General features: G+C 41.6%; 3 protein-coding genes across 8 annotated transcripts in view; 1 reads left to right on the top strand and 2 right to left on the bottom strand.

The window, feature by feature from the left end:
* Positions 1-148: 148 nt before the first annotated feature.
* On the bottom strand, positions 149-9,350 carry tubb5 (tubulin, beta 5). Its single transcript, XM_088998152.1, has 5 exons — positions 9,192-9,350; positions 4,984-5,092; positions 3,408-3,518; positions 1,938-2,182; positions 149-1,118 (listed from the first exon to the last, which is right to left on the bottom strand). The coding sequence occupies exons 1-5, from the start codon at positions 9,246-9,248 to the stop codon at positions 306-308; spliced, it is 1,335 nt and encodes a 444-aa protein (XP_088854278.1). The 5' UTR covers positions 9,249-9,350; the 3' UTR covers positions 149-305.
* Positions 9,351-10,643: 1,293 nt separating this feature from the next.
* Positions 10,644-19,740, top strand: flot1b (flotillin 1b). 2 transcript variants are annotated; one of them, XM_088999796.1, is made up of 13 exons: positions 10,660-10,794; positions 11,233-11,290; positions 11,757-11,832; positions 12,627-12,717; positions 13,594-13,737; positions 13,825-13,944; positions 14,264-14,359; positions 14,441-14,593; positions 14,672-14,853; positions 14,933-14,978; positions 15,854-15,991; positions 16,200-16,364; positions 16,440-19,740. In XM_088999796.1, the coding sequence occupies exons 2-13, from the start codon at positions 11,248-11,250 to the stop codon at positions 16,467-16,469; spliced, it is 1,284 nt and encodes a 427-aa protein (XP_088855922.1). In that variant the 5' UTR covers positions 10,660-10,794; positions 11,233-11,247; the 3' UTR covers positions 16,470-19,740. The 2 variants fall into 2 exon arrangements, with proteins under 2 accessions (XP_088855921.1, XP_088855922.1); XM_088999795.1 differs by lacking the exon at positions 11,233-11,290 and having other exon boundaries at positions 10,644-10,794.
* ddr1 (discoidin domain receptor tyrosine kinase 1) overlaps positions 18,320-24,989 on the bottom strand; it is a 44,860-nt gene continuing 38,190 nt past the window's right edge. For 4 of the 5 annotated variants that reach the window (XM_088999793.1, XM_088999791.1, XM_088999794.1 and 1 more), the window contains 4 exons: positions 24,943-24,989; positions 23,647-23,905; positions 22,414-22,563; positions 18,320-22,343 (listed from right to left, as the gene is read on the bottom strand). The exon at positions 24,943-24,989 is cut by the window's right edge and continues 151 nt beyond it. In XM_088999793.1, the coding sequence (XP_088855919.1) occupies positions 22,203-22,343; positions 22,414-22,563; positions 23,647-23,905; positions 24,943-24,989 (597 nt within the window). In that variant the 3' untranslated portion in view covers positions 18,320-22,202. The remainder of the gene's footprint in view (positions 22,344-22,413; positions 22,564-23,646; positions 23,906-24,942) is intronic. The other variant, XR_016115449.1, reaches the window with a different exon arrangement.

Here is a 24,989-nt window from a genome sequence, read left to right on the forward strand (position 1 = left end):
CTTAATCTATATTGTGACAACCCTGTACACCCCGCGGATATTTGTTAAATTATTCAGAGTATTGTATTTGAGAGAACTTATTCATTTGGTGTAAATGCCCACAAGATGGCGCCAAAGACGAGATAAGAAATGATGAAGAAACAGCAGCTTCTCATTTGACAGATTTTATTGGAGATGAATGACTTGAGGGGGGGGACACTAACGTTGTCTAAAAGAATCTGATTCTAGCACCGCTCGATACTATGTGGTCTCCTGTTACTTATGCGGTGGGCCCTTTGACTTTCTCGTCAATCCTCTACTCTCTACTAAGCGTCTTCCTCGGCATCCTCCTCGAACTCGCCCTCTTCCTCAGCTGTGGCGTCTTGGTACTGCTGGTACTCGGACACCAGGTCGTTCATGTTGCTTTCGGCCTCGGTGAACTCCATCTCATCCATTCCCTCGCCCGTGTACCAGTGCAAGAAAGCCTTGCGGCGGAACATGGCGGTGAACTGCTCGGAGATGCGCTTGAACAGCTCCTGGATGGCCGTGCTGTTGCCGATGAAGGTGACGGCCATCTTGAGGCCACGGGGTGGAATGTCACACACGGCCGTCTTCACGTTGTTGGGGATCCACTCCACGAAGTAGCTGCTGTTCTTGTTCTGCACGTTGAGCATCTGCTCGTCCACCTCCTTCATGGACATGCGGCCGCGGAAAACGGCGGCCACGGTCAGATAGCGGCCGTGGCGTGGGTCGCACGCCGCCATCATGTTCTTGGCGTCAAACACTTGCTGCGTAAGCTCGGGGACGGTGAGGGCGCGGTACTGCTGGCTGCCGCGGCTGGTGAGGGGGGCGAACCCCGGCATGAAGAAGTGCAGGCGGGGGAAAGGCACCATGTTGACGGCTAGCTTGCGCAGGTCGGCGTTGAGCTGGCCCGGGAAGCGCAGGCACGTGGTGACGCCGCTCATGGTGGCGGAGACGAGGTGGTTGAGGTCCCCGTAAGTGGGTGTGGTCAGCTTGAGTGTGCGGAAGCAGATGTCGTACAACGCCTCGTTGTCGATGCAGTAGGTCTCGTCTGTGTTCTCCACCAGCTGGTGGACGGACAGAGTAGCGTTGTAGGGCTCCACCACTGTGTCGGATACCTTAGTACAAAAATAAATACATACATTTGCTTAATGATCATGATCGGATGGTATGTTTCAAGGACAATCGACGCCTTCGGAAAAGTTATGTCCATAATTTGTAAAATGGCTTCAAATGACTTCTACTGAGCGTATTTTACAAAGATTCCACCGCATATACAGTAAAGTCTCGTTATATCGATATTCTCGGGAGTCGGAAAAAATATCGATATAACCGGACTATCGATATATCCGATCCTGCGCCATGTAAATTTTCTCCTTGCGTTCATAGAAATAGTATCGTAATAAGCAGTACTATCGATATAACCAATATCGATATAACAAGACTTTACTGTAGCTATATTTTACGTTTTAAGACTGGTGCTGAATATTCAGGAAGTCTTGTTTTCGAGTTGGTGACGAGTTCTGATGTCACGTCACGGAAGGAATGCCCCTGACCGAGAAAGGACACACAATGCATTTTGCAGTACTTTGTTCGGTCTGAAAACTTTGTGTTGATGGTGAGATTAGAAGGAAAACACATAAACAACGCAATGGTGAATCGTTGTTATTCATTTTCTTGTTAGGAGAACGGCCTCGTTCACGAACGACACATCACTCATTGTGGCAGCTCTGTGTGTATCCCGAAAAATAGTTTGTCTGCCAAGGTAAAATGTTCATAAATGTAACGTTCGTTAGCAGAAAAGTTCATAAGCCAAGGGATTCGTAAACCGAGGTCTCACTATATGTATTGTATTTTTTCAAATAATTACAAGAGAAGAAGAATTTGAAAAGAGCTCTACAACGACTCGAGAAAATGGACGAATAAAGTGATCTCACCTTGGGGGAAGGCACCACGCTGAAGGTGTTCATGATCCTATCAGGGTATTCCTCTCGGATCTTGCTGATGAGCAGAGTTCCCATCCCCGACCCGGTTCCTCCACCCAGGGAGTGAGTGAGCTGGAAGCCTTGTAGGCAATCGCAGCTCTCCGATTCTTTGCGCACCACATCCAGGACCGAGTCGACCAGCTCGGCACCTTCCGTGTAGTGACCCTTGGCCCAGTTGTTTCCAGCACCGCTCTGACCTACACGACAGCATAGTTTAGAAATTCTTTTCATTTGGTCGCGAATGCCAGAATGTGTTCATGTATCGTGTGTGTGTTCAAATATTTGAATAAAGGGTTAAATATAGGCTGCCCAATTTGGGTTAGCGTTAGCATTAAGCTAGCAGGCTAAAGACCCTTGTACACAATGCGTAATTCTCCCACTTTTATGTTTACTTTGACAGCCAACCGCAACCAGGAGTGGCATCTAACATCTTGAAACCTCATTTTCCGAAGAATTTGTCAAGTTTGTACTTGTGAAGAGAGTCGATCAATATCGCAAGTCTGTGCTTGCAAGTTTAAGCAACAACAACAACAAAAGGTGAATAGATGACGTGCACTGTGAAAAAGGCAAATGGGGTCACACAAATGGTTATCACCTGTGTACAAAATGGAGATGGATTCTGAAAATTCTAATCAATAACATTTAATGTCTGAGTAACACAAATAAGTCATGCTAGCATCGTAACAGGGCTAGCTTGTTGACAGTGATAATGCTAGCTTAGTATTACAATTGTGTTGACGTTAAACGTCAGAGTAACACAAGTCATGCTAGCAACATAGCAGGGCTAGTTTGCTGACAGTGCTATTGCTAGCTTAGCATTCCAATTGTGTTGCAGTTAGATGTATGAGTAACACAAGTCATGCTAGCAACATAGCAGGGCTAGCTTAGTATTCCAATTGTGTTGAAGTTAGATGTCAGAGTAACAAAGGTAAGTCATGCTCACAACATAACGGCTAGCTTGCTAACAGTGCGAATGCTAGCTTAGTATTACAATTGTGTTGAAGTTAGATGTCAGAGTAACAAAGGTAAGTCATGCTCGCAACATAACGGCTAGCTTGTTAACAGTGCTAATGCTAGCTTAGTATTGCAATTGTGTTGAAGTTAGATGTCAGAGTAACACAAGTAAGTCATTCTAGAAACATAGCAGGGCTAGTTTGTTCACACTGCTAATGCTAGCTTAGTATTGCAATTGTGTCAAAGTTAGAGTGAGTAGAGTTTAAGTGCAGTCACGCACACTAGCAAGGAGGAGGGTAGATGGGGGGTGTCATGGTTGTTGGTCACAAACTGAAAAGGGGGGCGGGGTGCGAAGATTAGTGAAGGGACGCTACATTTATTGCTAATATTGCTAGCGGTTTGACCAATTACCCCTTTAGTAATGGAGTGTGAACATGATTGAAAACAGGGTTTTATCAACACACCCACCAAAGACAAAATTGTCGGGTCTGAAGATCTGTCCGAAAGGTCCGGACCTTACGGAGTCCATGGTGCCGGGTTCCAAGTCCACCAGGATGGCACGGGGGACATATTTCCCTCCTAACGAAGACAAGAGGAAGGCCCATATAAGGACATAATCCAAAACGGCTCAGTAATGGGACACAAAACATGGAAAAAAAATAGCAAGGCAAACACAAAAGGGATGCCGACGCGCCCCCCCCTTTTTTGCTCACATGCTGTGAACCCACCCTCTGTCCTCAATCTTTGTCTGTCCAACTACCCCAGACGCAAATCTGCCCCTAACCTAACCTAAATTTACTTGGACAATACTGGGTTTATCTGAAAATTAAGAAGTAAAGAAATACATCAAAATCAATCCATTGTTTTAATTACGTACAATGGAAACACATTCAAAACATGTTATACTTTAAAATGCGGCTACTGGCTACTTTATACTTCTTGGTTCTTTTAGTTTTATGGAAAATGAGAATGGGTTGGAAGATACATTTCTGCCAGTTTTTCTTTTCTTAAAATATGTCAGATTTATTTAAAAAAAAATTGCAAAAAATATTGTTTGATGTATGAATTTTGAGCCAATTTATAAAAAAAAAAATGTCCCTCGAAGGCTTCACTCCTATCACTCTTTGTACATTTATGTATGTATTATTTATTTATGGATGTATTTATTTATTTATATTCCCTTTACATTTATTCAGTGGTAGACCGTCACGGCCTGCAAGGCCTTCTCTGCTGGCCTAAAAATATCTGAATCACAGACTAACGTGAATTATATCTGTGTCCATGAATTCTCTAATTGTCTTTGAGCATCCTTTCATTGCTTTTTTCCTCTGTTGTGCAGCTTCCAGACGTGTGTTTTCGTATTTAAGCATTTGACCAATCAGATTTCAACCACTTGTTTGTGACCAGGGTCAGAAATCTACCTGGACGCCTTCACAATCAGTTCTGCAGGCCCTGGAGCATAAAAATCAATGATGGAACTGTTGCTTTAACTAATCGGAGTTCGAATTGGCAACCCAAGGCCTACTGGAAGGCGCTGGCAACGTCAGAGTTTTCACAAATTATGATTGGCTAGTCACTAGCCAATCATAGTATCGCCAGCCGTGAGTGACAAGCACATACTGGCCAGAGCTAGCATACTGTATCGGTAGCAAGCTGCATAAGCAAATATATTTTTGTGTTGATTTAATAGCATTTTGTTTTGTCAACCCAAAATGGCTGAAGTAGCAGAAGAAATTGATTTGGTTGCAGATTTATTGTTAAAGCCATTTTCAAGATGGACTTTAAGAAAAAATGGACATAAGAAAGGTCGGTCGGCCGGCTATTTCCTGGCTTATGGTACCCTCTAGTGGACTTGTAGTAAATCCCATCAGTTTTTCAGTCTGGATTGATTCAGACGGAGCACCACTGAAGGCCTTAGCGATGAAATCGAAGGCCCGCCGCTGCATTTATTCAACATCTTTTTTTCACAAAATGGAACACAAGGAACAGTTTATTTTATTTCACTCCACAGATTGTAGTAATAACTGAACATTTGTCGTGTAACCTGTAGCCTCGTTATAATAGACGCTGATCCTGTCCAGTTGGAGGTCGCTGTCTCCGTGGTAGGTCCCCGTTGGGTCGATCCCGTGCTCATCGCTGATCACTTCCCAGAACTGCGTATACACACACACACACACACACACACACGCACGCACACGCACACACACACACACACACACACACACACACACACATTCCTGTTTCAATGGTTTTGTGAGGTCCGGATAACTCAAAATAAGGAGTGTGGACCACCGTTGTGTAGAGAAGTTTAGAGAAGAAGTAGTGTTACATTTGAACACTAAATGTCACCCCATTTCCCACTTCAGCTTCTTTAAAAACAAAGAAATAAAAAGTGGACTTGAAACTGAAATAACAGCAGGAGTGAGGTTTCTGAATGGGTACATTCAAAGTCTTCACCCCTGCTGTGAATTTGGTTAAAATATCGTTTTACTTTTTGTGGTATGAACTTTTTCCTCTCTTTAACCACGCACACACACAGACACATAAACACACACAGTGAGTAAAAAGTGTGTATCCAAGTGAAATACACACCAAAAAATCATTTTGGGTCAATTTGTGAGAACCTCTCTGAAACTTTAACAGATGCATATATAGACCCTCTAGAAGCCTTGGGAATGAAAAACTTGTGAGGACCGGCCAAAAGGTCCTCACTTGTCAAAAATGTCCTCACTACGTATGGTATAAAATGGTAGAGGTCCCCACAATCTTAGTCATACAAACACACACAGCATCACATGAATGTTAAACAAGCAGTGGTGTTCAAGTCTGAAGGGAAAGGGGGGTTGTCCGAGGGGGGGGGGGGGGGGGAATGAGCAAAACAGGAGTTTCCAGGGTTGGCTTTGCAGTGCGGGATGATACCCCCCCCCCCCACACCCACTTTGAGGCATTGAACACGATGCAGCTGCGATGAGATCCCTTGGAGTCATAGACTGATGACTAGGCATTTCTTTCACATTTAAACAGGCAAAAAGAACAAGGCACAAAGACGCTGCTCATACTTGGAACTAAAAATAAACATCGAGTAGATAGAGATCATGACCCACCACCCCCCCACCCCATACTCTTTTTTTTCCCTTTAAAAGTGAGATTTGAGATTTAAACCCCTCCAAGCCAATGGAACTGTTGATGCAAGCAAGTAGCTATTTGTAAGAAGAGATCTTCCAACTTTTGTTCCATCTGTCATGTAGCCTCTTTTTGTGTGCATTACCAGACAGGATTTAGAAACATCAGGATAAACAGGTCAGAGTATTTAAAGGACAACCGGCGTCTCCGGACAAGTTGTGTCCATACTTTGTAAAATGGCTTCAAATGACTTCTACTGAGCGTATTTTACAAAGATTCCACCGCATATAGCTATATTTTACGTTTTAAGACTCGTGCTGAATATTCCGGAAGTCTTGTTTTTGAGTTGGTGACGAGTCCATACGTGACGTCACGGAAGGAACGCCCCTGACCGAAAAAAAAGGACACATTGTAGCAGTCCTTCCATCACGTCAATGCATTTTGATGTGCTTGTTTGGTCTGAAAACGTCATGTTGCACTAAAAACAGCCAGAAGAGGGCGTCCAAGCTCCATATAAGGAATTTATCAGCCTGTGGAAACGGGCTGATTCATTCCTCAACAGAGCTCGTTGGCCATTTTCTTGCCTCTTTTTGGGTGAGACATTTCCCCCCCAATGTTGCCTCAAAATGGCACGGAATAAATTCTTTAATCGATTGCAAACATGTATGCTTTCTTCTTCAGAACTATTTGAATCATATACATAACAGGATGTGTAACAAGAAAGCATATTCTCCGAATCTGAAGCCATTGTTTTGATGCTCCATCAAGTCTTGGCGTGACGTCACGAACTGGGGGCGGGACTTTCTGAAAATGCCCAATTCGCAGCTTCATTTTTTTGCAGATTTTGGACACTTTAAGTCATTTTTATTGGTGTTTTGCATTTGAATGAAAATATCATACTGCGTGTGTGGGTATTTTAGATGCTATAAAATGTTTTTCTGATGTCAGTTAGGAAACATGACGTCGGTTGTCCTTTAAGAAATTGAGAGCTCTGCGGACTATGAAAAAAGTGACCTTAATATCATATAAGAACTCAGCCAAACATTGATGGTGAAAGAATGAGGACAATAAGCATCCAAGAATGACGATGCCACAGCCTGACCCACTTGAGGCACTGTGACGCCCTGCTCAGCCTTTCTGTCAATCAAACAGATCAACCGGGGTTAGGCAAGGGACGGCAAAGGCGACAAAAGAGATGATAGAACGCTGTCGAATGCGGACGGATAATTGAGGATTTTTTTTTCATAGGCTGGGCCATGAGCAGATGAGCAAGGAGAAAATTCAATTTGGGAGTGCGCCCCGGATGCAATGAGCGTCAGCTGTTTCCTTCATTCCATCCCACTCCCCCCCCCCCCACCCACCCACCCTCGCCTTCATTTGGGTTGCGGAACAATCTACACGGATTACAAAGACAAAAGATATCACACACATTAGAAGCAATCATTGAATCAAATCTTTTTTTTACATCAATTGAAACACACTTTGTGCTATTTTGTACATTGTATTAAGATTTTTGGATGTATTATAAAAAATTGTACTAATAATGGACTACAATAGACATTCATTATCAAATGAATTACTGTATAACAGTAATTATATATACATATATAACATATATATTTTTCTTAATTCTACACTGCATTACAGCAATTTTAGGGCATCTTGGTTTGTTTTGTTTTTCTTTTTAATTACATTTTTTTTATTACATGGCTCATGAAGGCAAGACAAACTATATATATATATATATATATATATATATATATATATATATATATATATATACACTCTACAGTGCATTACAGTAATTTTATAGGATCTTGTATTGTTTTTTTCTATTTCATTCTTCATTTTTTTATTATATGGCTCATGTAGGCAAGATAAAAATTTGACTTAAAAATAGATACTGTATACATCTTAGTATTTTTTTCATTCAATAGTTAAACATTTTTTTTCCCGCATAATGTACTCTGCAGATTTTAATCATGAAAAATTATGGATTTATAAATGAAATGTATTATTATTATGATTATTAGTAGTAGTAGTATTAGTAGTAATAGTATTATTATTATTATTATTATTATTTGCTATTCTTTAAAACAACTAAGTTGTACTGTTGGTTAATTTTCAATCGGGCTCAAATTGTAATCAAAACCACATCAAAAATGTTGATTCAAATTATGTGCGAGATTTATTTCTTTCAGTTGTAATTTGGTGATGTTTTCAGAGTATTTTATTGAGATTTGAATGAATTTCCCCTTATATTTACAACCAAATCCAGGTTAAAAAAAACATCTTATGGAAATTTATCAAAAATAGCACCAAAATGATGTTGCTAAGAAAACAAAAAAGATGCAATTGTGTGCCAGTTGTTTTCAGCGTTTGTTGCCGTGCTTGCCAAGCAGATGTGTGGCCCTCCGGCACAATGATGTCATCAGCTCAATGGTGATGCTGAGGAAAGCTAAATAAAATTTAAATCAATTTTTAAAATCATGAAATCAATAGACAACAATCCCCTCAAAAAAATAATAAAACAATGAGTTTGTGAGTCATTTTTTTTTCCTGCTTTGTCTTTCAATTATCTCTGCCACACCCAGCAGCTGATGGTCTGAACCATCTGCAGCAGCCCATGCAAATAAAAATCGAATCCATGCCAATTATTGATTATTCCTAGAAATTAGGATCGGCAGAAAACGAAATAAAAAACACAACACACACTTAGTGTGGGGTCTGGACTTTACTTGTTGAGGATTTCTCTCATTACCACACAGACAGACAGACAGACAAAGAGCAGACACGCCCGAATAGTGGCCCAGAGGAGACAAATGTACCGTTATGCCAGCTTTGCCTTCCACACCCACCCACCATGACACCCGAATGCACAATGGCATGATTAAAAACAAAAGACTGCGTGACATTGCGAGACACTACCACTCAGCCACTCATCCCCCCCTTTGCATGCTAATGAGAATTTCATTTTCGTTTCTTTTGTTGGGCGGAACCTTTTGTCCACCCACTGGACAACGTCATCTGCATAAATTACGATAATTTTCCCACACTCAAATGGAAACTCCATCGAATATCTGTTTTGGTTAGTTTAGTTTAATTCTTTTACTCGTCATTGTTTCCTACCTTGGCACCGATCTGGTTGCCGCACTGGCCGGCCTGGATGTGCACGATCTCCCTCATGGTGGCTGGTAAAACGTCGGGGAGGAAAAAAAGGGGGAAGAGTTCGGTTGAACTAGTAGAGATGAGACGAGGAGAGACGAGGCGAGGCGGATGGACAATGGTTTTATACTGCTGGAGGACCTCCAGGGAAAGGCAGGCTGGGAGTAAATGGGCGGGGCTTGTGGGGAAGCAAGGCGTTCTATTGGTATGTTGGATTGTTTGTCAGCTGGTTGAGAGGAGTGTAGGCGGGACTTGTGGTGAAGCAAGGCTTTCGATTGGTTGTATTTGTTGGTGGAGTGGCTGGTTGAGGGAGTGTCGTCGCCGCTGCTGGTCCTGCTGCAGAGTTGGGGAGTGGCAAGGAGATAAAGCAGGCGAGACACAACCTTACCTGTCAAGTTTGACAGTTTTGGCGTAATTTGTACGACTAAGCGGTGATTTTTAAATGCCTAAGACGTACATTCAAAATCTGTACGTTTTCCGTCCATTACGTTTTTGTTTTCTCGTTTTGATTTTGTCTTACGGCAAGGAGACTATCACTATGCACCGAATTTGTCTGGAGGAGCCCGACTATGCCGAAGCGTGGTTCAAGGCGTGTGTTACTGTTAAGAAACAGTTTTATTTTTGTACCTTCATTTTGTATAATACTGTAAAATATTCTTTATTCAATAAAAAAATATAAATGAGGCACAATGCTGGCTTTTGTTGAGCGGATCTGGCAACCCAGCCACAGTGCTACTTCCGGTCCCTTGACGGCGCAGAGTTCTTGTTCAATGCTGACGAGAAGCGGCTCCTCTCTGTGCTCTGGCAAATAAACATCACACTAGTTCGAGCGAAACAACAAGGGGACAATTTCGAGTCTTTATTCTCTCAGATGCATCGCGAACACACTGCAGGTCTCAACGGTTACGCTTTTCAGATGACTCAGAAAGTGAAGTTGCCACATTCGAAGTCTCGCGAGACCGGCGTCTAGATGTCATCGCCAATTTATAGTTTTGCGGTCATTGGAAACATAATGGCGTACCCGGCTTTAATGAGCTGACGGCTGACACTGACACACCCAACTCGCATCTTCAATCGCAATCCACAAAGAAAAAGAAGATAACGTCTCCTGTCTATGATCATTTTGGACAGATCTCTCCTAAAAAAATAAAAATTATAATAACCAATTCGAATACTGTATAATGTAAACTACTGTTTTCCCCCTCCCATAATTTGGATGGCATTTTGTACGGAAAATGTAGGCCTGCTGGATAAGTGATTTTTTTTGGAATTTCAATAACTGTCGATGAATGTAATAATATGAATTTGGGAAGCTATAAAGTCTCACAAACGTTCCAATTCGTCACAACTTTACACGTCACAATGTTGGCGTTTAACGTGTAGGTCCACACTTGATGGCCACTACATGGTAACATAGTGACGTTCCTCAAAATGGGCGTGGCCACGTTTCACTTCCGGTCAAGACGACATTTTTTGTCGCTCCGTTTGACGGTAAACAGTGCCTCTCCCACTCGAGACGCCCCCAACGCGAAGAAAACTCGTTTTAACCGTTCCCAGACGAATAACGGTAAGTCAAACCTCCCCATTAACGATTGATTCATACGATTTTTTTTCTTGTTCAACGTCGACGCCGTGTTACCCCCGTTAAACTGCTCGGAATGTGGAGGCGGGCGATAAAGGGGTGGAGCATATTATGCGGGATTATAACACCAATTCATTTAACCGTCTGTATTTGTGTAAAACTTGACAATAAACGTCTTCAATACAATATTTACAGAATTTATTCAGCTTCTTTGCGTCTTCTTAGTTTATAACTCGGTCGTGAGGGCGGGGTAGTGTCGCTGCAGCGAATTGTTGTAATCCAATTTATCGGGGACTGAACGTTCCCTTTATGAAAGCCGTTATCCCCCACCCTGACTGACAAAAGTTGTTTAAAAAACACAATAGAAAAGAAATCTTTGTGTTTTTTTTCATCCTGACAAGCTTTTCTGATTGTGTTTTAAAGTCTAAAGCAGCCAAAATGTTTTACACGTGTGGACCCAATGAAGCCATGGTGGTCTCAGGTAAACTATACAGTATTTACATTTTTTCATCGTTGACGTCAAATGTATTTTTTTTTATTTCAACTGGATTCTCTTGTTTTTATTCTGACTCTTTTCACAATGCAAACGGTATGTGAAGTACGTCATTCGATCGTTGTATTCAGTTCTGTTGTTAAAGGAGAAACGGTTTCATTTACAATCGCTTACGTCAACCGTGTCACGTGACTGATTTGACCGAACACGTGACGTTGCATAACGATTAAGGACAAAAATTGGATGAGCAAATTATAAGAAAATTAAATGAAAACAGTAATAATTATTCATAAAATATAGGGTAAAAAAAATAATACATTTCATTTATAAGTGCCTTTCTGGATTATTTTTGTGTGTGTGTGTGTGTGTATCTCTGAGAAAGGTTGCAATTGGATGCCGCCAGTTCCACATTTGTAAACGTTTTTGTGTTGTACATCCCTCGCTTTCCATACAGGCTTTGGCCGTTCTCCTCCTCTGATGATCGCTGGAGGACGAGTGTTTGTTGTTCCGTGTATTCAGCAGATCCAGAGGTGATCATTCTCTTTTTTTATGTATGTCTATATGCCACCGCATATAGCTTTTTATTTTATTTTACGTTTTAAGACTCACGCTGAATATTCCGGAAGTCTTGTTTTTGAGTTGGTGACGAGTCCCTACGTTACGTCACTGAAGGAACGCCCCTGACCGAAAAAAAGTACACATTGTAACAGTCCTTCCATCAAGTCAATGCATTTTGCTGTACTTTGGTCTGAAAACGTCATGTAGGACCACAAAGAGGCAGAAGAGGGCGACAAAGCTCCATATAAGGAATTAATCAGTCTGTGGAAACGGGCTGATTAATTCCTTACGCGGCTTTGTTGCCATGTTCTGCCATTTTTGGGTGTGACATTTCCCACCCCTGATGCCTCAAAATGACTCGGAATAAATGTGTTTTGGGTATTTTAAATGCTATAAAACGTTTTTAAGAAAAATGGAAACGAAAATGTTTATTGTCAAATATGCTAATATGCATGACATTCTGCACAGATGAAATGTTTGTCTTGAAACATTCAGCTCTTCGTTGGTAGGAGAAGAGGGTAAAATGCCGTTGTTGCTGCTGACATTACGGGCTTCATAATTGATTTAGTGCCTCTCATATCCTCTTGTATAATGACTCAACCTTATTATGTTTGTCTTTTTTTGTTAGCATTCACTAACACTGTTGTAACAGCGCAACCTCTCAGGGGGGATTTGTTTTAAAATACCGTTTTAAAATTGGCCTATTAAAATAATGACATTTTTTTAGAGCTATCGTCTGATTTACGGATTTTTTTTTTCGTTTTAGGATCACGCTGAACACGCTGACGCTAAATGTAAAGAGTGACAAAGTGTACACCCGCCACGGCGTCCCCATCTCGGTCACAGGCATCGCTCAGGTAACGTTTGAGAGGCTGGACGGGGGGAGGAAATGCATTGCATCATTATTTTATAAATGGTCGTAAGTTGAAATCCATTCAAAATGTTGAATAGAGACTCGGAGGCTAAATGACTCACAAACTCCCCCCTCTAGTACCATCACACGGTCGATTGCTGTGCGGGAGTGAGATGCTGGCTGGCCGGCCAAAATTGTTGTACACGTTGCGGGCCTGCTAGCGTGTTGCGGTGCCAGGTGTAGAATAAAAAAAATATAAAAACAGGGTCTGGAGGTCGTAAGTAGGGGTGATCGTAAGTCGAGCTGGTCGTAAGTTGGATGTTCCCTGTATATATTTTTGTTCAAAGTAGTCAAAACAACTCTCAAAATGATACAATGGCTTTGTATCATTTTGTTGCCATAGTTACCCTGCAACAGATGTTTGAACACAAATGATGGCGCATCACATGTAGACGGACAATAATAAATAATAAATAATAATAATAAATACATTTAATTTCCAAGCGCCTTTCAAAGCACCCAAGGACACCTGGTTTTGTTCTTTCATGTTTGGGTGCCGATAAAACATTGGCCAGAGCTCTGGCAATGTTTTTCCCTTCCACAAGGGGGCAGCATTTCCCTTTTATCCATGTTAGCGCTTTGTTCCAGCTACAGCTGTTGTTAAAGCGCTATATTTGGACATCCGTCCTCATTTCAAGCTCATATAACTCCAGACCCATATAACTTAGGAATTAACTCTTTTTCTGATGAAAGAAGAAAGTGTAAAGTTTCTTACGCTTAATTGTGTATTCATGCAGTCTTAAAAACTGGAGTGGACGTGAATGAGTTAACAACGCTGACGCATCTTTCTCTTTGCCGTCATCCCCTTATAACCTCACAGGTGAAGATCCAAGGCCAAAACAAGGAGATGCTAGCGACCGCCTGCCAGATGTTCATGGGCAAGTCGGAGCCCGAGATCGCCCAGATCGCCCTGGAAACCCTGGAGGGCCACCAGAGGGCCATCATCGCTCACCTCACCGTGGAGGTGACGCCCTAATTTCGCATCGTTGGCACCTCAGACTGCCACATGTTCAGTCACGTTGAACAAAACGCGTCCCTCACCTTGCCGCAGGAGATCTACCAGGACCGCAAGAAGTTCTCGGAGCAGGTCTTCAAGGTGGCCTCCTCGGACCTGGTCAACATGGGGATTGGAGTGGTCAGCTACACCCTCAAAGATGTCCATGATGATCAGGCAAGCACTTGGGAGAAACACACACACATTTTTTTTTTTTTTGTCCATCTGCATGTAATGCAGCACCGTTTGTGTTCAAACATCTGTTGCATGTAACTATGGCAACATCACACCGAGCGACACATCCTGAACACTTCCCGCGAGGAGAAGATCCCAAGAACTTGCTTCCTGCTTTTTATTGCTGCTCGCGGCGGACTTTTTCGACATCGTTGCAAAGAATTACAATTTGCGAATTGCCACAAATGCCAGATGGGCAAAAATGCGTCCACTCCAGTTTTGGAGTAATAATAATGTTGGATGGATCTTGTGTTTGTTTTAGGATTACCTCCATTCTTTGGGCAAAGCCAGGACAGCCCAAGTCCAGAAGGACGCCCGGATCGGCGAGGCTCAGTACAAACGAGACGCCGTCATCAAGGTGAGAACGTCTTCCGCCGTCTTCCCAATGAAGCGACGCTCATCGTCCGCCATCGTCGTCGTCGTCGTCTCTGCGTTTTAGGAGGCCCAAGCCATGCAGGAGAAAGTATCCGCTCAGTATAAAAACGAGATCGACATGGCCAAATCGCAGCGGGACTACGAGCTGAAAAAGTCCGCCTACGACATGGAGGTCAACACCAAGAAAGCAGAGTCGGAAATGGCCTACCAGCTTCAGGTACGTCACCCTCCACCCCGTCACCCTAACGCGGTTGTCTACGGGAACTCACCTCCGAGCTTCCTTTACCCCGATTAGGTGGCCAAAACCAAGCAGCGCATCGAGGAGGAGAAGATGCAAGTGCAGGTGGTGGAGCGCAGCCAGCAGATCATGTTGCAGGAGCAGGAGATCATCCGCAAGGAGAAGGAGCTGGAAGCCAAGGTCAAGAAACCCGCAGAGGCCGAAAAGTATCGTCTGGAAAGGCTCGCAGAGGCCCAGCGGTAAAAGTCAACGTCATGACGAATGAAAATGAGCTCCTCAAATCACCCAAATAATGTTTTGTTTTGATTCGGGCCACAGCCTGCAGCTCATCATGGAAGCCGAAGCCGAGGCCGAGTCCATCAGAGTGAGTTCTTTGCGCCAGCGTTCACTCAACCCGGAATAGCTCAGATAGAACGTTAGCTAGCTGGCTAGCTAATAGATAACTCATAGATAGCTAGCTAGCTAGTTTGTCTTTGGGGTGGAGAAAAATGCAACAAGTCGATAACAAATTAACTCATTCACTGCCATTCACGAATTTATTCAGGAATTGAAAATATGACGTGGAAAGCCATTCCCGATTGTTTTTTTCATGCTTGGGTGCCGATAAAGCGCTGGTCAGACCTCTGCCAATGTTTTTCCCTTGCGCAAGGGGACAGTATTTCCTTTTTTTTCCCATGTTAGCGCTTTGTTCCAGCTTCAGCTGTTGTTAAAGCGTATATAAATCAATGTATGGTATTTTGTACAGCCACCCCCATTTCAAGGTCATATAACTCCAGATCTATACAACTTTTTTTTCTGATGAAAGAAGAGAGTCTAAGGTTTCGTACGCTGCGTTGAATCTTTATGTACTCCTAAAACTGAATATTCTGTGGGTCCTGGAATTTGAGTGAAAAATGACAAAAACCCTGGCACGGGAGTGGACACACGCATCTTTACTATCTATTTGCTATGGATTAGCTATCTGGCTATCTATTAGCTAGCTATCTAGCTGGCTAGCTATCTAGATGGTTATCTATCTATCTAGCTGGCTAGTTATTAGCTATCAGCTAGCTAGCTAACTTTCTATCCATTCGAGTTATTCCAGGTTGAGTGAACGCGTATGTGGCTGCCGCTGCTCACCCACACAAAAACTTATTCCATGACTGTAAAGTGACCTTGAGAGTTTTAAAAGGCACTTAAAAATGGAACGTATTATTATTATTATTATTAACAATTGCCTTTCTCCTCCTGCGTGTGTAGATGAAGGGGGAGGCGGAGGCCATCGCCCTGGAGGCCAAAGGTCGCGCAGAGGCTGAGCAGATGTCCAAGAAGGCCGAAGCCTTCAAGCAGTACGGGGAAGGAGCCATGGTGGACATGCTGCTGGAGAAGCTTCCTCTGGTCTGTTCCTTTTTTGTATTTTGACCAGGGGGGGGGGGCTTTGAAATCTTTGATCATAGGAAAGGTCAGGAAAGGTTAAAGGTTAAAGTTGTGGCTAATCGCACTTCGAAAACCATCTGGGTGGGCAAAAAAAAGGACCCCCTCCCCCACTACCAGGCCCCGCGAGTTTTTAACTTCCTGTCTTTCTCCGCACGTCGCTTACCTCAAGATGGCCGAGGAGATCAGCAAGCCGCTGTCGTCGGCCCAGAAGGTCACTATGGTGTCCAGCGGCGGGGCGGACGTCGGCGCCGCCAAGCTAGCTGGCGAAGTCCTGGAGATCATGACACGCGTCCCCTCGGCTGTGGAGAAGCTCACCGGAGTGGACATCTCCCAGGTGCGATCCATCGTGCCGTCAACGATCCCGCCCGGCGTCTGATTGGAGGTGTGACGCCATTTTTCTCGTCAACAGGTGACGGGTCAGACCCTCCGTGTGCATTAAGATGACATCACGCTCCCCCCCCCCCCGGTGCCTTGTTGACCAGTCGTGTGTCGCCACCTTCCTTCACGTGCATGTAGGCCTCATCCAACCACGTTTGTCCATGGTCGTCTTCTTCATATCTCTTGACAGGTGCTTTTCGGCAAATATCTGTCATGAAATCGCCGCGGTAACGCCAGAAAGCCTTTTCAACGTGTTTTCAAAAGTGTCAATCAATCATGTCGATTGGATGAGGCAGCCTCGCTTTGTGTCCCCGCTTTGTGTGAAATCAAGTTAGCATTTTAGCACAGCGACCTCCTCGTTACGATGCCCAGCTGGGCCTCATTAGAAAGATAAAGCGGCCATTTTGACTAACAAATGCATAAAATGTCACGCGTGTGACAGTTTGACAAATCACAACGCGGTTGGAAGGGAAAATAGAAGTCGGGAAGCCGCAACGTTAAGCGTGTGAAAGACATTTCTAATTGAGCAGGAAGTGATGTGGATCCTTTCAGAATAAATTGAGGAGAAAAGGCATTTCTCACTGAGCAGGAAGTGATGTGGATCCTTTCAGAATAAATTTAAGGGAAAAACATTTCTCACTGAGCAGGAAGTGGTGTGGACCTTTCAGGATAAATTTAGGAGAAAATGCATTTCTAAGGGGGTAGGAAGTGATGTTGATCCTTTCAGAATAAATTATGAGAAAAAAAATGCATTGTTAACTAAGAAACTGATGTGGATCCTTTCAGAATAAATTTAGATAAATAGACATTTCTTACTGAGCAGGAAGTGATGTGGACCATTTCAGAATACATTTAGAAAAAAAGGCATTTCTACCTCAGCTGGAAGTGATATTGATCCTTTCAGAATAAATTTAGACAAATAGGCATTTCTTACTGAGCAGGAAGTGATGTGGATCGTTTCAGAATAAATTTAGATAAAAAGGCATTTCTCACTGAGCAGGAAATCATGTGATTCTTTCAGAATAAATTTAAGACATTTCTACCTGAGCAGGAAGTGATGTTGATCTTTTCAGAATAAATGTAGAAAAAAGGCATTGTTCACTGACAAACTGTTATGGATCCTTTCAGAATAAATTCAGACAAATAGACATTTTTAACTGAGCAGGAATTGATGCCAATCATTTTAGAATAAATTTAGGAAAACATAACTTTTGAACTGAGCAAGAAGTGATGCGGATCCTTTCAGAATAATTGTAGAAAAAGCTGTTATGTTACGGAAATGTCAAATCAAAATTTTTCACAGAAAGAAATGCCGATCCACATTGCAGGCGTAAAATTCTCGGACAATATTGGATATAAATTAGTTGTTGTGTGTTGACTTATTCATATGATAAAAGTAATATATGTAGTTTAAATTAAATTAATGCTCAGCAAATTAGGATATTTTTTTCTCCTTCCCTTAAAACACATTTTACCTTTTTATTCTTTGAAAATCTCAACTAACAAAAATAGAAAATGGCTACCAATAATTTATTGTAATCCCCCCTCCATTCAAAATGGACTCACTTATTCTTTGGTAGTCTATTATTATAAAAAAAAAATAAACTAAATATAAACATGCATTCGTCATTTTTTTGTAATGTTTTTAATAATCGTGTAAAAAGCCCCTGCGACTACGCGTCAAATAGCACCCCAAGGATCCATCCCCTGCCCACTTTATTTTCAAACGTGGCTCGGCTTCTCTTTAAAATGGCGACTAGGATTTCATTTAAAGGTTCCGTTTGAAAGAAAGCGGTTGTCGGGAGCGTGTCACATTTACCGAAAGCAAAAGAAAGTGTTTTGGAATGTTCGTGTAACGTCTGTGATACTAACTCGGCCATTTTGACTAATCCTCCATGTTTAAAATGATGCTAAAAGACTGACATTGAATTTTTTTTTTTGGTCGTTCCGTTTCTTTTGTTTTGAAGCTTTTTTTTTTAACACTTTACTAACCACCCAAAGATGGACGCATGTTGTCACCGTTAAGTGCCTGCTTGCTTGCTTCAACGTGGTTTCAACGCCGCCTTGGTCAAACCTCAGCGTTCGCGCGCTCAGCCTGTTACGTGTCAGGGATGAAAAAAAAAAAATTACCCGGATGAAAAATTCCCGGTAAATTCCCATGGAAAGTTTCCAACTAATACAAGCCATAATGCTGCCACTACGGATGCCTATTTTTGTTTTCAGTGTAACCCTTATTAAACATTTTCTTAAGCAATACAGTGATACCTCGTTTTACGAACCCCTTGGCTTACGAACTTTTTGGTTTACGAACGTTAAATTTATGACAATTTTACCTTGGCATACAAACTATTTTTCGGGATACACACGGAGCTGCCACAATGAGTGATGTGTCGTTGGCGAACGAGCCCGTTCTTCTAACAAGAAAATGGCAGCCGGCTTGTTTTGGTCCTCTATTCCCCGCCCTTTTGTCTTCGGTTAAAGCAACGGGATTGGTCAAGAACGCAGCAGTGAGGGGAGGTGGTTTAAACATTATAGAGACAGGCAGATGACAGAGAGAAAGTGACAAAATGGATAGAAAGTTAGCTAGCTAGCTAATAGATAACTCATAGCTAGCTAGTTAAATAGATAGAAAACAGTGAAATTTGGACTTGTTTCAACTTTGATAGTTGAAAGGCAGAGTGTAGACTGCAAGGTTAAAATTCCCAGCAATCAGGCTCCACAAATAACCCACACAAGTACACTATCTGTACACTTGATGCAAAAAGCGATCAACCCAGCTAAACAGAACACAATTGATGAGGAACAAGGTAAAATGATGGCAGAGAAAGCACCTACAAGGGTCATTCCTCGAGATGGTGAAAGATGGTTACGTTCCTCATCAAGTGTTTCATGCTGATGAAAGCGGCCACTCCATTCCATCAAGCCATCAACGACCATCACAAAGATCAATAAAACCACTTTATTATACAGTACAGTTTATGTATTTAATTACAATACCATAGCACATTTATTATACATAAAAAAGGTATATTTTGTGTAGTTTTAAGGCTTTGAAAATTACAAAGTACAAAATTGTTTTATGGGGACCTGGGAACGGATTATTCTCATATTAATGGTTTCCTATGGGAAATTAATTTTTGAGATACATACTTTTCGCCTAACACACTGTCTGGGAACCAATTAAGTTGGTAAGCCAAGGTATGACTGTAGTCTACTTTTTATTTTAATTTTTTGTTCCAAGAAAAACAAAGCATGTGTAGCCTTAATGTGTAGCCTTCAATGTTGAGCATTTATCTGTATTAAAGTAACAAATAAAGTTTCAATATAATTAACACCGCCTTTGTTTAGTTTTTTTTTGTGAAAACTTTATTGAAACATCTACAAAAATAACTAACACAAATGGATGACAACGGCATCAAGGTAGCAAGCGTTTTCTACAGAAATTCAGAAGGTTTTTCCGTATATCGGTACAGGAAAAAAAAATTGAAAATATGTACAAACTAAACAAAGCACGTACTATAAAAATACAAGTTTAGTTGAACTACAGTGTATCAAAAGGGACTCGAACGGCATAGCGGCCATTTGCAATCGGTAAACAACAAGATGGCGATATCGCCATGAAAATCGGAGCAATTATTCCATCTTCACTTTCATGTACAATCACGTACACCTCCGTAACCCCCCCACACACACTAGAAAGCATTTATTTAACAACTCGTTGACAACTGCGCGCTACTAGCGTAGCGCTAGTAGTCAACCGGAGGCCATTTTTTGCCTGATCGGAAAAACTGGACATTGTCCTCGTCCGCAGAACTGTTATATAGTAACCCAAATGCGCACTGTCATTCGGATATTTTCGGGGGTTCTCGCAAGTACTTCAAAAGCGACGGTTAGCCAAAAACGTAACCGTGCTTTGAGCGGTTTTAATGCCTGTCTCGATTGAAGTATTCTGTCAAACTAAAAACAACAAAGTCAATTACAATTTATGTTTCAAACAGCCCAATTAGCTTCATCTGAAAGATTGAAGCAAAACATTACAGACATGCTAATATTAGCAACATCATTGACATGATAATATTAGCATCGTCTTTGACACGCTAATATTAGCAATGTCATTGACACGCTAATGTTAGCATCGTCATTGATGTGCTAATATTAGCAATGTCATTGACACACTAATATTAGCAATGTCATTGACACGCTAATGATGATGCTAATATTTAGCATCGTCATTGATGTGCTAATATTAGCAATGTCATTGACACACTAATATTAGCAATGTCATTGACACGCTAATGACGATGCTAATATTAGCATGTCCATGATGTTGCTAATATTAGCATCGACATTGACATGCTAATATTAGCAACGTCATTGACACGCTAATATTAGCAATGTCATTGACACGCTAGTAGCAATGTCATTGACACACTAATATTAGCAACGTCATTGACACGCTAATATTAGAAACATCATTGACATGCTAATATTAGCAACCTCATTGACACGCTAATATTAGCAACCTCATTGACACGGTAATATTAGCAATGTCATTGACACGCTAATATTAGCAACCCCATTTACACGCTAATATTAGCAACCTCATTGACATGCTAATATTAGCAATGTCATTGACACGCTAATATTAGCAACCTCATTTACACGCTAATATTAGCAACCTCATTGACATGCTAATATTAGCAACCTCATTGATGCGCTAATATTAGCATCACCATTGATGCGCTAATAATAGCATCATCATTGACACGCTAATATTAGCAACGTCAATGACATGCTAATTAGCTAACGTCATTGACATGCTAATTAGCTAACGTCATTGACATGCTTATATTAGCAACCACATTCGCACTTTTTTAAGTGATATTTGAACACGGACATATTTTTTAATGCTAAAAATGGACTGATATAGTCATGTTAGCACATCGCTAACAGGAGCACAGCAGAACCTCTGCAGCGCAATGAGTCACATGGTCCATTGGAGAAAGTTTCGGGTGCCAAAAACAACCCAAAAAAATACTAATAAATACGTTTCAGGGCGAATCGGAGGTCATTCAAGTCAAGGGGAACCCTGGAATTGAACCAAAGGCATCCATGTGAACCACTACATTGTCCACTGTTCACCCGGGGTGATGTGAATCACTACAGCGACAATTGTTGCGGGGGTGGGAGTGGGGGGGGGGGACTTGACTACCATCAACCAAGAATATGAGGGTGGGCTGACATCATGAAAGGCAGCTATGTGAATCACTACGCTGGCTATTTACGATTTCGCTTCTCTTGTTCAGATTTGGAATTTTTTTCCGACAGGATTTGAAGTAGTGGAACTCAGTCAACCACTACACCCAATTTTTTTTCTGTCCCGCATGTCCACTTGACTGTTGCAAAGGGTGTGCGTCCAGCATTGAATGACAGACCAAGAACTGAATCCAATGCAGCTAAGCGAACCACTAACACATCAAGATCCGAGGAGTTGAAACTGAAACCTTCCTCTTTCGTCATTTCCACTTCTTGGAAAAAAAGAAGAGAAGAGACTAGGCTCCTAATGCAGATTGCACCCGCCACCACTACACTAATCAATGTTAGCTTAGCCTCATAGCTACACCGATCTAGCTTAGATTACTGTAGTTTTAGGGCGTTTGGGGGAAAAAAAAACTGAACCAGCAGCGTCTCCAGCAGCCCCGTCCACCCAAAAAGTACAAAAGATTGTAGTAGGATTGATTAGAAAAAAAAATCCAGAACACCCGAGGCGGCGTCGTTGAAGCGCTACGGGGCCTTACACCATGTTCATAGCGTCCTCTGTGAGGAAAGTGTGGATGCGGCCAAAGGACGGCCGCAGTTTGCAGTCTCGGTTCCAGCAGCTCAACATGAGTTCGTAGAGACCCTGCGGGCACACGGCGGGTTTGCCCAGGTACACCTAGTGAAGTGGTTAGGGGGCACAAGTGAGGGGAGGGGCTTGCGTGGATTGTCCAAATAGTTAACGCTACCTGTCTGCCTTGGTCTCGAAAGAACTCTCCGGCGTTGTCGATGACTTGCTCGTCCGTCAGGTTGGAGTAAGGCTGCTCCTGGCATACGCTCAGCATCTCCCACAGGGTCACGCCGAAGGCCCACGCGTCGCTGGCCGTGGTGAATTTACCCTGCGCGCAGCATTAGTTTTTTATTTAAACTCCGTGTATGACCCGCCGTCAACAAATTTTTCTTCCCCACATCGAAAGGAGCCGGATGAAGTGGCTCAGGCAGCTGATTAAAATGCCTCCTGAACGCTTCCCTGGTGAGGTGTTAAAGGACAAGCGACGTCTCGGGACAAGTTGTGTCCGTAATTTGTAAAATGGCTTCAAATGACTTCTACTGAGCGTATTTTACAAAGATTCCACCGCATATAGCTATATTCCACGTTTTAAGACTCGCGCTGAATATTCCGGAAGTCTTGTTTTTGAGTCCTCACCCTACGTCACTGAAGGCACGCCCCTGACCGAAAAAAGGACACATTGTAGCAGTCCTTCCATCACGTCAATGCATTTTCCTGTACTTTGTTTGGTCTGAAAACTTCGCGTAGCACCAAAAAAGAGGCAGAAGAGGGCGACAAAGCTCAGTGTAAGGAATTAATCACCTTGTGGAAACGGGCTGATTAATTCCTTACACGGAGCTTTGTCGCCCTCTTCTGCCTCTTTTTGGTGCTAAATTAATTAAATTAAATGCAGCATAATTCAAGTTTTCCTACTTTTTCAATAAATCTGTTTGGAGAAAAATCAGTTTGTAGGTCCCATATAAATAGGAATGACAACAAAAGTGCTAAAATAACCATCCATTTCATGAACGGAAACAATGAGGGTATATATATCAGTTTCCACAGGCTGATTAATTCCTTACACTGAGCTTTGTCGCCCTCTTCTGCCTCTTTTTGGTGCTACACGAAGTTTTCAGACCAAACAAAGTACAGCGAAATGCATTGACGTGATGGAAGGACTGCTACAATGTGTCCTTTTTTCGGTCAGGGGCGTTCCTTCCGTGACGTCACGTACGGACTTGTCACCAACTCAAAAACAAGACTTCCGGAATATTCAGCGCGAGTTTTAAAACGTAAAATATAGCTATATGTGGTGGAATCTTATTAAAATACGCTCAGTTGAAGTCATTTGAAGCCATTTTACAAATTATGGACACAACTTGACGTCGGTTGTCGTTTAAGCCACCAGAGAGCGCAATTGCGATGGTCTCACCATGAGGATGCACTCCCACGCCATCCAACGAATGGGCAGCACGGCTCGCCCTTGGATCCTGTAGTAATCGCCGGCGTACAGATTCCTGCTCATGCCGAAATCGGCGATTTTGATGTGGCGCTCGCCGCCGGGGTCCTCGGTGGCGCCGCCGCCCACCAGGCAGTTGCGCGTGGCCAGATCGCGATGCACAAAGTTGAGCGAGGAGAGAAACTTCATTCCCGACGCGATCTGGCTGGCCATGGAGATGAGGGCCGGGTAGCTGCCGGCAACAAAAAAAAAAAAAAAAGCTTGTTTTTTTTTTTGCTGGCAATATTTTTTTTGTTGACATGAATGTATAAAAATATTTTTTTATTGTGTTAAAAGATGACATTGAAGTGATAAACTCAATCTTAACTCATTCACTACCATTGACGGATTTATTTGGGAATTGCTCGGAATTGGGAATTGCTCGCCCGCACAAAAAAAAAAAAATATAGTGACTGTAAAGTGTCCTTGAAAGTTTTGAAAGGCGCTTAGAAATTAAATGTATTATTATTATTATTATTATTAGTAGTAGTAGTAGTAGTATTTTTAGTATTTTTATGATTATTATTATTTGTATTATTTGTATTATTGGTCTTATTATTAGTAGTATTATTAGTGTATTTATTATTATTTTTATTACTATTATTTTTTTAATTATTTTTATTATTATTAATTGTATTATTTTTAGTATTGTTAGTATTTTTAGTATTACTTTTAGTATTAGTGTTATTACAGTAAAGTCTCGTTATATCGATATTCAAGGGAGTCGGAAAAAATATCGATATAACCGGGACTATCGATATATCCGACCCTGTTTGCATGTAATTTTCTCCGTGCGTGCATAGAAATAGTATCGATATAACCGGGACTATCGATATATCCGATATCGATATAACGAGACTTTACTGTATTATTATTATTATTAGTGTATTTATTATTATTATTATTTAATTTTTGATACTTTTGTTATTTTTATTATTTTTGTTAATGTTTTTATTATTATTATTATTTATTATTTATTTTTATTTTTGTTATTTTTTTTATTATTATTATTATTATTATTATTATTTATTTTTATTATTTTTGGTATTTTTGTTATTTTTGGTATTATTATTATTATTATTATTATTATTATTATTTTTAGTATTATTATTTTTAGTATTAGTATTATACATAATATATAATATATAATAAATTAAATAATTTTATTCCGGTGTGTGTGGGGGGGGGGGAGATTTACCACTGAAATATGAATACTTTTTTAGGTGTCACCTGATAGTGGGCGTGGTGTGCAGAGGGCTGCTCTTGTCCAGAAGCAC

This window comes from Hippocampus bargibanti, linkage group LG06, assembly GCF_051943395.1.
Source record: "Hippocampus bargibanti isolate YZ-2025 linkage group LG06, ASM5194339v1, whole genome shotgun sequence".
NCBI classification, from domain to species: domain Eukaryota; kingdom Metazoa; phylum Chordata; class Actinopteri; order Syngnathiformes; family Syngnathidae; genus Hippocampus; species Hippocampus bargibanti.